Source organism: Micropterus salmoides, unplaced genomic scaffold (assembly GCF_014851395.1).
Source record: "Micropterus salmoides isolate LMB-PRFRI ecotype aquatic unplaced genomic scaffold, ASM1485139v1 Ms_hic_scaffold_5, whole genome shotgun sequence".
NCBI classification, from domain to species: domain Eukaryota; kingdom Metazoa; phylum Chordata; class Actinopteri; order Centrarchiformes; family Centrarchidae; genus Micropterus; species Micropterus salmoides.
Window position 1 is genome coordinate 9286991 of NW_024044237.1, and position 13088 is coordinate 9300078.

The 13088-nt window shown below is 40.2% G+C and overlaps 1 protein-coding gene across 2 annotated transcripts in view; it reads left to right on the top strand.

The window, feature by feature from the left end:
- The window catches only part of si:zfos-2326c3.2 (misshapen-like kinase 1), a 65833-nt gene extending 56077 nt beyond the window's left edge, over nt 1–9756 (top strand). For both annotated transcript variants that reach the window (XM_038698702.1, XM_038698703.1), the window contains 3 exons: nt 1633–1792; nt 2829–2968; nt 3779–9756. In XM_038698702.1, the coding sequence (XP_038554630.1) occupies nt 1633–1792; nt 2829–2968; nt 3779–3862 (384 nt within the window). In that variant the 3' untranslated portion in view covers nt 3863–9756. The remainder of the gene's footprint in view (nt 1–1632; nt 1793–2828; nt 2969–3778) is intronic.
- The last annotated feature ends 3332 nt before the right edge of the window (nt 9757–13088 follow it).

A 13088-nucleotide genomic window follows, 5' to 3' on the forward strand; every position in this document is an offset into this window, starting at 1 on the left:
TCAGTTACAGAGCGGTTTTAAACCCACTCACTTACACTTAGACATCCATATAGTTCACTGTCTTTGAGCTCTCTTGAGGACACTCCACACTCCCGGGCTTTCTTCGTAGCTGTATATCGGTAATCTGACACACACACATACACCTCTTCTCTTCTTATGTGCACATCCTCAAACAAACACTCACACATCTGCATCCACTGTAAGACGCATACACTCACAACACAGATTTCTGTTTCCTCATCACTTCACATATTCACAAGCCAAAGCACACACTTACACACAATGCACCGCTCACCCACTTAAAGAAACACACACACACACACACACACGCATCTTCCATTGTTGCCTGCAAACTATGTAACAATGCTGATTCCAAGGCAAAGGATTAAGATTGCGTTGCGTCTGTGGATGCCTGTTCTGATGCTGAGGATTGTGGTGGCTCACACTCTGGTAATGTATGAAACTCGCTCACACAAACTAGAATTACCCACTTATTGTAGCAAAGCATGAGAAACTGCCTAACTTTGTTTTTCTTTTTTCCTGGAGGATTCCCTGTTTGTTTAGATGTGAGCTGTTGTTAGAGAAATGCTTCTGAACTGGTTAGAGATGAATGTATCTGATGTGTTCCTGAACTGGTTAGAGAGAGTTCAGCTTAGATAGTGGTTGCTGGGGGAAATCTCTGTTAGATGAGTGTTGCAGAAGTGCTGTCATGCAAAAGACTTGTTGAGCTGGTATACTGTCAAGACATTTTATATAATTAATAAGAATTAGGAGAGTATTTGACTATTTGGGGGGGTTAGTCACCTTCTGCACAATGCCACTGACATTCATATTGAAATGAGCTTTTTACTTCAGGCTCTGTCCACACTACTGCGTTCTCGTTTTAAAATGTTTTGCTACGTTTGCACCTCCCATCCAGACTAAAATGGCAAAAACGAAGACTTAAAACGGAGAAGTTTGAAAACGCTGTCAACCCCGTTTTTTGTTTTAAAACTCTGGAGAGCATTTTAGTGCGGATGGGCAACAACGGAGGACTCTAGAAATGATTGCGCAGACGCTCACATTTTGCTCTCTGATTGGGTCTCATAAGTCATGCAAAGTAGAAATACGATGCTACTGATAGAGATTTTGACTTGGTAATTTTATTAAAATAATTTGTACCGTGCAAATAACGCCTACACTTGTGCTGTGTATGTCGCTTTGCGATGACTCCCAGTCTGTTTTCCGCTGCCACAGCCGCTTTTAACTCCCGTGTTAAATTCAGTAACAGTTCTAGCTCGTTATTGGTCCATGAAAAATAAAATCTGGTGTGGTTCTTCGTCTGTAGTTGTTTATTCTTTCGCCAAATCTTCTGTAACTACAGAATAGACCATCTGCTTCATGTTTACACCAGCATGCGTATGACCAGTGTACGTGAACGGCCACTACATGTGCGTTTTCAGTCATTTTAATATAGACAGAGATCAGCTCTGATACGCAGCTTAAACGCTGGTGTGGACCGAGACCGTATTTGTTTTAAAACTCCGTTTTTAAACTAAAATGGAGCGTAGTGCAGTGTAGATGGAGCCTCAGTCATGGACTTCAGTTTGATGATGAAACCTCATCTTTGTTTACTGTGTGTTTCTTTCATAGATCCAGGGCTCCATTCATCCACATGCCATCATCATTTTGCCAAACAGCGCTGGAACTGAGGTTCTGGTTTGCTACGAAGACGAGGGCGTCTACATCGACACCTACGGCCGCATCACCAAGGATACGGTGCTGCAGTGGGGAGAGATGCCTGCGTCGGTCGGTACGTTTCACTGGTACACACACAGACACAAGGGCGACACATATTGCTAAATGCACATGAAATGACAACAAAAGCACGAAGGTGTATTTTTCTATACATTGCTGCCAGATAAACAGTGTGTCTTTGTGGATTTGCCCATTTATTGTAACAATGACACATTCACACATTCACAAACTGAGATATGAATCACTTCGACAACTTAAGTTACTGCTCACTATCATTATAGTGTCTGACTAACTGATTCTAGATCAGCAGCTGTCCTGAGCACTAAGAAGTTACCCTGAACCAGATTCTACAAAGACAGATTTGGGACAGGGGGACTAAAAATAAGATGGTAGTGATTCTATATGTGTGAGTGTGTGAGTGTGCGCATGTTGGGTCTTGTAGTCAGTATTCTCTGTTTTAAGGAACTTCTCTGCCCATAGGGAATATATTTACTCATATACCAGTGTTTCCCATACATTGGATTATTTGTGCTGGCCTGCCACAATATCAACTCTGACCACCACATACCGATTTATTTTTACTATTTAAAATTGGTAAAATTGTATTTGATAGTAGAGCTGCAGCGCATATTTGCTCAGCACCTCCTCTTGCTCGCTCACTCCCGCTCAATCTCAAAAACACATTGACTACGGACCTGTCTGTGACTAGCCCCTCCTCTTTGTTTACAATCTCAATCAAAACATGATCATGCACTAGAAGAAGAATTGTTTCTAATCATGAACACTGCTGCACAAATGTGTCCTAAACTAAGACTAAGTTAGTCGGTCTGTTCTTAACACACCGCTGTCAATCTCTGACCACCATGTAAGGAGCCTAGTTAATAAGGATAACTATGTTAACGTTACAATACAGCTGCACGCCGTACATAGCTGCTACTCAACATGAGTGTTCATGCAATATCCCCACCCCCCGCTCTATGGGGAATCGCTGTGTACACACACTTTTCCTACAGTTTATAGCCATCTTTATTTTATTTCTGTATCCTCATATCCATGGCCCTCCCATGTCCTCCCTCTCTCTCTCTCTCTAGCCTACCTTCAGTCTAACCAGGTGATGGGTTGGGGAGAAAAGGCCATAGAGCTGAGGTCTGCCAACACGGGGAACCTGGAGGGAGTTTTCATGCACAAAAAGGCCCAGAAGCTCAAGTTCCTGTGTGAAAGGAATGACAAGGTAAGTTAAACTCTAAACTAGCAACACAAGTTCTTAATGGTCACAGCTGTAAAGTATTAATGTTTTGCCAATCGGATGCATTCTGCATTAGTATCAGTTTTTTTATTTCTCTTCTTGTAAGTCACTTGCACATCAAGTCATTCATTTAAAGTTTGAAGCTTAGATGTACATAAACATTCATTAAAACATGTTATTAAAAGTTTTTTTTTCCCTCTTCTCTTCCATTTAATAATGCAGATGTGATGTTATGACCCAGAACATTTAATTTCCTGTCATGCTCTTTTAATAAAGATCGATATCCATTAATAAACAATATAGTTTAAGTCTAGCTTGGTTGGTTTGGTTTGAGTAATTTTCCAGCTTGTTTTCTTCTGTCAGTTAGTTTTAAATCTAATATCAGGCAAAGGGTATTTAAAGGAGTATTATATATAGTATTATAAGGGTATTTAAAGTTTATTTTACTTTGTAAAAACTACAAATACCTAATTTACTATCAACACTAAGTATCATAGCTCTGTTTAAGGTATTACTGCATAGTAAACAGTTTGTTTTAATACATGTATCTTTTGTATTACACTAAAAACAATGTCTCTCATTTTTATTTCCATTTCCCACCATTTTATACATATAAACCTTGAGTTAACAATTTTTTGTTATCAAAATGTGACAGTAAGTCAGATTCACACCACCCACATTACTTGTCTGTGTCGAACAGTCTAACCTACTAATGCAGCCACACTAAGGTGTATTAATGAAAATACTGTAAATGTAAAATATAATTCCTAAACCTGTGTCTCTCTCTTGTTGCAGGTCTTCTTTGCCTCGGTGCAGTCAGGAGGCAGCAGTCAGATTTACTTCATGACTCTGGGACAGAACTCACTGTTCAACTGGTAACAACTGGACCTGTTACTCTGGGATCAACTGGTCGTGTCTCCCTTCATTACTCTGTTTGCACAGTGATGCCTATTTATATTTGTGCTGGCCGATGTTCATGGATAGTGGACACACCATGAAAAGATCAACTAAATACTCCTGGATCACCCGGAGTATTTAGTTAGTTTCCATGTAAATGCGCACAGTTGAGTTGATCATAACTCCGGCCGCAGTGAAACTGCTTGTATCCATCAGTCCGTCCTTGAATTCTAAAGCCTGAATAATATCTCCGACACAAAAATCTGGAACTAAAATTCGGAATGTAGTTGACTGCCAGCTCAACCATCCACGGACGCATTGAAAGGTACAACTAGCAGTGTCAGCATCACCACATCATCGGGCAACATCTGGCCTCAAGATCCCAGTCCTTCCTCTCATCTGTCAGCACTGGAGACCACACAAATCCGTTTAGTTTGGTCCACATTCAGCTCCTGGATCACTTTGATTTTTTTCCGTTTTAAAGGACTCCGTTGTATCAGTTACTCTGCTAATTATGTGTATATCAGTTAGTCACTCATATTTGCTTTAACAGCGTCCGGCTGTGATGCATTACTGGATCAGCTGCTTCCTTTTCATCCGATGAAGTCAAGTCTTTATACGTGCGTTATTAATCTCCAAGATTATAAGTAATGTTTGCATCTCTGTTGTCTGGTCTTCATGCAAGCAGCTTCTGTGTTAAAAGGAGTGAAATTAGAAGAACAGAAGTCCTTCATCAACCTCATTCACTCCATCAACATCATCTGGGCATTTCACAGACTGGGTGTGGACAAAGCAGGGCGTCTACTGTATGTCATTCCGCATTTTATTGTGCTATTGCTTGCCTTTTTATCCTGTGGATTTTCTTTAAACAATGTCGAGATCCACAAACCACAGTGACATCTGTCTCCAGTACCTCTGCAGTGTTATTTATGAAGGCCTTTACTAGTGTTTAGTTTTCTTCTTCACTGCTGTAAGCGGACATCAAGGACCCAAACAAATTAGTCACTTACTGTACTGAATCCTTATTTTGTTGATTGCCATGAAGCATTACTAGACAGTATTATATTACGCATTATCAAATGTTATATTATTAAAAGATGAGTTTCCTTTTTTCTTGCCTGAGGGTGAGAGTAATCCAGTATAACAACCTTCACAACATCGATTCAGTCAGTTATGTTTAACTATATCCTTAGCTGTAAATATTCTATCCGGGGGATCTTATAATAATGACAAATGTCAGAATTGAATCACTGCCGTGAAGACATATTTTCACAGACTTCAGACTATTCATTAGGTCATTCTGTCCCTAATTATGAGCTGAAAGTCAACTTTGCTCTCTGCGTAATGTGAAATCAGTCGCCAGTTAGGCAAAAAAAAGATCTCTTGGAATACATGCAGAATTGCACTTTTCATTAAAAAGTAGTTGGTTAGGGTTTTTATTAACAAAGTCTTAATACAGTACAGTCTTCTTAGGTCCCAGTTTGAGCACTCACTCCATCACCGGTCCAGACGTAATCTTCTAATCATCAAACATAACACCTTAAGAGCCCTGTGTACTTCACTATAGGAATTGCAGTTAATGTACAAAATAACTCCACAGTAACAGAGTAGAAATGTTTTCCTGCATCTGTTTTGTACAGCTTAGGATGTATATAATCTTGTAAGATGCACTGTTTTCTAAATGTTTTATAATCGAGAAGCCATCCTTTATGTGTGTGTACAGAATTCAAGGCTTATGAATGTGAAAGTCCATCCCAGAACAGAGTTCATATGTGTTATTTCCTTGATCTTTGAAAGTACTGTGGTTGTGAGCGTGAACATGAGCTACTGACAGTGAAGTTGTTCACTTTTACCAACCTGGCTGCCGTGTACAAGATCAAATAATGTGAATTCTGTTTTGTGGTTGATTTTCTACTGACGTGTCAGGCTCTTTGCACAATGGCCACCTTGTACATGTTTTCTTTAATATATCCTCAATTACTTTTTTGGTTTAAAGTGGAAACATTCAAAGTCATTATATAGTCAGTAATGAAGGTATAACTGATAGCCTTTGGCTCTGGATCAGTATTTCCTACACTGCCCACCATGAGACACACCTGTTTTAGATGGGTCACCTTGAGAAATGATTTGAGCCCAGATCTGACGAGATGCAATGAACTGGGCTGAAAAAAGTGAAAATGCCTTGTTGTTTAGTGTTTGCTCTGTTTTCCTTGATATTTCCTCATTTAAACAATTAGCTTCAAAGCATTAAACCTAACCTTGAATCCAACTGTGTAAGATAATTCACAAATCAGAACTGTTTGACTAAATAGATTAGATGTTTCTCTAAACCAAAATTTATATTATTAAATACTATACTAAAGACACCAACTAGACCAACATGTCAGACAGATGGAGGCATGAAAAATCTCCCAGGAATGCTGTGTCTAGCTAAATTTCAACAAAATGTATGCAACTTAACATTACTAGTGTTAATATATTTAATAGCGTGTACGCTTTAGACAGTGCTAAGTGAAGAAATAATTGGTTCTTACCTTCAAATGTGAATTTATGCAATTTATCCATTTCTCATCCATTTTTATTAAACCATTTTTTCATTCCTTCCTTGGATTTTGCTCAAATTGCTATCTTAGTTGGGTTTTGTGCTACATTATCCACTATATTATATTAACTCTGAATGTTGAGGCTATCAAAATTTGCGCCAAATGTTTTATATACAGTACAGTGATACTCTGAGTTTTAGTTTTTATAATGGACTTGATAGAAATATTGCAGCTGGTTCTGTGAGAATATTTTAAACTGGAAAAATGAACTTTCTGTCTTATTGTTAAGCTGTCTTCGAATATCTTATAGTATTTGTTTCAGTGGAGTAGTTGTTATTTCTCCCTGAGAGAGCAGACCAGAAAGCTAGTTAACATGGCTGAAGTGCACAGAAATACAGGATTGCAAACTAATGGAACAGGCTAACAGACGTAGAATTGCTTGCTAACATAGGATAACTTGGGCCAAATAGTTACAGAACTACAAAATTGTCTAGTTAACATTTGTAACTAGTTAGCATATGGCTAACTAGCAAGCCCCTCTCTACGTAGATAGTGTCATATTTTCTCTTTGTACACAGCTAACCACCTGTGTACAGTTTTCATATGAGATAAAAAAAAAAAGTGAAACTATAGTTCACATACCATGTTTAAAATATAAAATTGGCAAAAATGTTTTGAGACATATGTGCATTTAGATTTACTGTATATGTGAATATTATTTAGAAAGCCCTGTGCTAGCTTATGGTCAGCTCATATATCGTGGCTGGCATAGCCCCGGCAGGTTTTGGCCAGGTTCCTGAGCAAGACCCCAGCCATCAGAGTCCAAACGGGACAGGAGACCACGCTAGAACTAGTCCAGACATTGCCACACAGTGGTTCCAGCATGTGTTCAGCTCTGACTTACATTCACATAGACAATGTACAGTAGCTAGCCTGTTCCACTATCCAGCACTCTCTCATAGATGTCTGGTTAGCAACACTGCACGTGGTTCTATTAAGCAGTAGTTAACAGATTGTTCTTTTTTTTAAATCAGTCTTTAGACCGGTCAATTTGATTTAATTGATTTAATTACAAAGCAAAGTTCGGAAAAAGCAATAATGTTTATCTTTGAGTACCACTGATTTATCATTGTTTTGTACTTACATTACCATGATAAATTTTATCGGATGAGTTGATATATGGAAGTATATAAAACAGGTTTCTGTCCTCATACTGTCAAGTTTGAGGTCAGAACAAAGGTTAACATATTTAGCTTGCTTTCTCTACATTATTCCATGTGTATTATATCCACAAATATTACCCTAAATGTGCCAATTTGATATGTTTGATATATAACATCATGTTTTATCTGCATCATTCTTCATCCTGCTTTAAGAAACAAGATAGAAAGCAGTTCTGCTTCAAGCTATCTAGAGCCAGTGTCATACGGCCATACCTAATGATGCGCTACGTACACACACAAACACACACTAACATATATACAGACATTATTGAGACACAATGAGGACACTTTTGTGGGTTATTAGTCTTCTCCGTATTCCCCTGCACCATGTCTTCCTGTGCTGAACATTTGACTGTAGCTGTAGCACTAATGAGAGCGAGAGATCAATGCACTTCGCCTACACCTTCCACTTTTTAAGATGATGAGAGATTCTGTTTCAGGCCCTCAGTGACTCACTTCTTCAACTCTTTTTCTCTCACTAGTCAACACGTCTCTTCTTACCATTGCCTTTCCATTCTCTCTGCATCTTTTGCTGAAATCTCCCCTCCTCTCCCCATCTACATCTGTCTTGCTCTCTGTTAACGTTCTCTGGCCCTTTTGTTCCGATGTCTCTCTTATAGCTTTCCATCGTCTCTCTTTCTCCCGTCTCAGATCTGTCCTTCCACCCCAAGGCCTGTTGAATGACTTTTCAGCCTATACAGGAAATGTTTTATTTTTGTTTGTGTCACTGGATTAGTTGGGGTGGGAAAGTATTTCTATTTCTACATCTTTATATCTTTTTATTTAGTTACATCATCAGAAATGTGACAGTTGAGATGCTCAAGCAAAATTGCACTCACTGCTGCGTATCTGATTCTTTCCATTATAACATGACATTACCCATCTATATTACATCAAATTCATTTGCCATAATTTACCAACTTAAGAGTATCTAGAGTCTGATGAACAGTTGGCCAAACCCTGGCTGTTGCTGACTGGTGAGGTGGGATGAAGTATGATGCAGATGAAAGCTAATACAAAGCAGCTCAAATTTGTTGCATAAGATTTGTTATGTTACATTAAAGTGTGTGCCCAACTGTGGCTACAAGTATAGGTTATGGGATAAAGGTCAATGCTAAAACAGCGTAACTGTAGCACTGGTAGAAAAGAGCCAATGTCAGTGGACTAGTAAGGACAAGTAATGTCAGTTACACAGCCATATCCATTCAAAGTTCAATAACATTAGCTACCGTTAGCCACTATAAGCGGTAATACCAGACCAAGTCAGTGGAGGCAAACCACCTTTATTGATGAACTGAATTCATCAAGGGTGCGTTTTATTGTTTATTAATTCAGTTTTTAATTTGTAATAGGAGGAATATCTCTTCTTTCAAAAGTGAGCGCTACAGCTGTTATTTTTCAGCCTGCTGAGCAAAAGTCTGAGGATGAGCTATGCGGTTATAAAGAAAGTGTTTGTGTGGGAGGTTGAGGTAGATATGGAGCAGGTGTCCAATGAGAAGGAATTCAGTCTGCAATTGAAGGAAGGAAAGAGTTGGAGGAGGTAGTTGGTGGATTGAGTCAGGTGTCAGGTAATAGATGATGGATGATGCACAACTTTAAGTGGCTTTTTACTGTAGCATCCAGTAATCCTTCTTATTAAAAAGTCAATTTCAAAATAACAGTGGGGGAAGAAATTGTTGAGTGTAAAATCATTTTATGTATCAGAGCAAATAGCGAGACCAAACTGCATATGTGGATTGAGAATGTATAGATAGTGATTCTTATGATGGGGAGAAAGTGAGGATGTGAAAGAGAATGGCTGAAATTATGATGAGCCTTTTTCAGTTTGCATAAATTGTGGATTGTAAAGACAAGTTGAGATCATATACCAAATATTATATAGATACATATTTAAGAATATATATGTTCTCCTTCATTCCTGTACCATTATAAAGTTGATCATTTTGTTACTTTGTTTTATTTTTTTTGCACTGGACCTATGTTTGATCTTCGCATCATATACTGTACCCCTCCTGCTTTGAGATGAACACACGCTAACTTGTGTTTCCATGTAAAGAGGCAAAAGACAGCGAGACAACAATAAATAACAACAATAAATATGTTGAATAGAGTGGTGTGTTTGCTTTCAAGGTCATACTGACAACATTATGTTTTCTACCCACTGACTCACCAGAAACTTTTAATCCAACTCACTTCTGCAACGCTAAAGCACAGGTTTATCTGTTGAACACACTGCCTCTGTCAATGTGACTGCAGAAGCATTCGCATTAGATTTTCCTATTATGACAAGATCTACTGATACCTTTGTCTTTTTTAAGTCAAATGAACAATTACCATAATCACCAAATTGCCTTACAGTGAATTTCTGAATGGACGAGTAGAGGCAACTGGCTTTAAATCAGCATGGTGGGTGTTTTTCTACGACAGCTCCTCTCTTTGCCACTGTTGTTTGCAAACCAATAAATTACAATCAACAGTGAATCAACAAGACTCGCCGATGAGATCGTACGTCGGCATTAAATGTAACGCTTGGAAAAAGCAGCCAGCGTGCAGTGGTGTGTTTACAGCGAACAGCCAGTTCATTTGCCTAATCTGCGCAAGTCTTTAGGCCGCTGTGGAAATGCACACAACAATGGGCTGAAGGAACCTTTTAGTTCCTTGGAAAGAGAAACGCAGTGGAAACACGGCTTAAGTAGCATGGCACACACCAATATTTATGTGAAGTATTCTAACATTAGGCACGATAACCTACTGGTCATACCAGACCAAATACTGTAAGACTGTAGCAGCAATAATTTTATATCTATCTATCTATCTATATATATATATACACTGCTCAAAAAAATAAAGGGAGCACTAAAAAAAACAACACAATGTAACTCCAAGTCAATCACAGTCCTGTGAAATCAAACTGTCCACTTAGGAAGCAACACTGACTGACAATCAATTTCACATGCTGTTGTGCTAATGGAATAGACAACAGGTGGAAATTATGGGCAATTAGCAAGACACCCCCAATAAAGGAGTGGTTCTGCAGGTGGTGACCACAGACCACTTCTCAGTTCCTATGCTTCCTGGCTGATGTTTTGGTCACTTTTGAATGCTGGCGGTGCTTTCACTCTAGTGGTAGCATGAGACGGAGTCTACAACCCACACAAGTGGCTCAGGTAGTGCAGCTCATCCAGGATGGCACATCAATGCGAGCTGTGGCAAGAAGGTTTGCTGTGTCTGTTAGCTTAGTGTCCAGAGCATGGAGGCGCTACCAGGAGACAGGCCAGTACATCAGGAGACGTGGAGGAGGCCGTAGGAGGGCAACAACCCAGCAGCAGGACCGCTACCTCCGCCTTTGTGCAAGGAGGAGCAGGAGGAGCACTGCCAGAGCCCTGCAAAATGACCTCCAGCATGTGTCTGCTCAAACGGTCAGAAACAGACTCCATGAGGGTGGTATGAGGGCCCGACGTCTACAGGTGGGGGTTGTGCCTACAGCCCAACACCGTGCAGGACGTTTGGCATTTGCCAGAGAACACTAAGATTGGCAAATTCGCCACTGCCCTGTGCTCTTCACAGATGAAAGCAGGTTCACACTGAGCACATGTGACAGACGTGACAGAGTCTGGAGACGCCGTGGAGAACGTTCTGCTGCCTGCAACATCCTCCAGCATGACCGGTTTGGCGGTGGGTCAGTAATGGTGTGGGGTGGCATTTCTTTGGGGGGCCGCACAGCCCTCCATGTGCTCGCCAGAGGTAGCCTGACTGCCATTAGGTACCGAGATGAGATCCTCAGACCCCTTGTGAGACCATATGCTGGTGCGGTTGGCCCTGGGTTCCTCCTAATGCAAGACAATGCTAGACCTCATGTGGCTGGAGTGTGTCAGCATTTCCTGCAAGAGGAAGGCATTGATGCTATGGACTGGCCCGCCCGTTCCCCAGACCTGAATCCAATTGAGCACATCTGGGAGCTCATGTCTCGCTCCATCCACCAACGCCACATTGCACCACAGACTGTCCAGGAGTTGGCGGATGCTTTAGTCCAGGTCTGGGAGGAGCACCTCATCAGGAGCAAGCCCAGGCGTTGTAGGGAGGTCATACAGGCACGTGGAGGCCACACACACTACTGAGCCTCATTTTGACTTCGGCCTGTAGTGTGGTTTTCCACTTAGATTTTAAGTGTGACTCCAAATCCAGACCTCCCTGGGTTGATAAATTTGAATTGTGACCAAACTGTGATTTTGTTGTCAGCACATTCAACTATGTAAAGAAAGGAGTATTTAATGAGATTATTTCATTTATTCAGATCTAGGATGTGTTATTTTAGTGTTCCCTTTATTTTTTGAGCAGTGTATATACACACACACACACAGTGGGTATAGAAAAGAATCACCCCCTGTAAAATAATCACATTTTATTGCTTTGCAGCCTGAAATGAAGACAGACACAATTTGTTTCATTCAGCTGTATTTACTCAGTGCAACTTATAACATCCAAGTGAAAGATATAACTCCAACATGTCAGAAAACAATAAATAAACAATAATAATAATAAATAATCCCTGAGTGGGAAAAAGGATCACCCCCATTTCTCACATTTCTACCATCTTAGCTCCTTTGGTGGGAAACACGCCTCACCACGTCCAAAACTCTACTGACTTTGTAAACAAAGTTTGAGGACTAAAACTGGACCCAGATGTAACCATGGTATCCTATGACGTGACTTGAAACGGCTAACACAAGACAACACCCTGGAATACAGAACTAGCCTCAGCCCTGACCAAATCTGTAAATTACTCGACCCTTTGTCTAAACACCACCTGATTTTAACCTTCGTTGGATCACCCCCTGGTTTCACCATTTTGTTGAACCACCTTTTGCTTTAATTACAGCCTTTAGTCTGTTGGGATATGTCTCTACTAACTTTAAACATCTAGACGTTGCAATATTTGACCACTCTTCTTTGCAGAGCTGCTCAAGTTCAGTTCAATTTGATGGTGACCGTTTGTGGACAGCTGTCTTCAAGTCATTCCACAGATTTTCATTGGGGTTTAAGTCTGGGCTCTGACTAGGCCATGCAATGACATTCACCTTTTTCTCCTTCAACCACTGTGTGGTCAGTTTTGCTGTGTGCTTTGGGTCATTGTCATGTTGGAAGGTAAATCTTCTTCCCATTGACAACTTTTTGGCAGAGAGCTGCAGATTTTCCTCAAGAATTTGACAGTATTTTGCCTCATCCATTTTTCCTTCTATCCTGACAAGTGCTCCAGTCCCTGCTGCAGAGAAACGACCCCATAACATATTACCACCTCCTTGCTTTACTGTAGGAATGGTGTTATTAGGATGGTGAGCTGTATTGGATTTTCACCAGACATATCGTTTGGCGTTGAGGCCAAACAATTCAATTTTAGTCTCATCTGACCATAACACCTTTTTCCACGTGGCCTTAGAATCT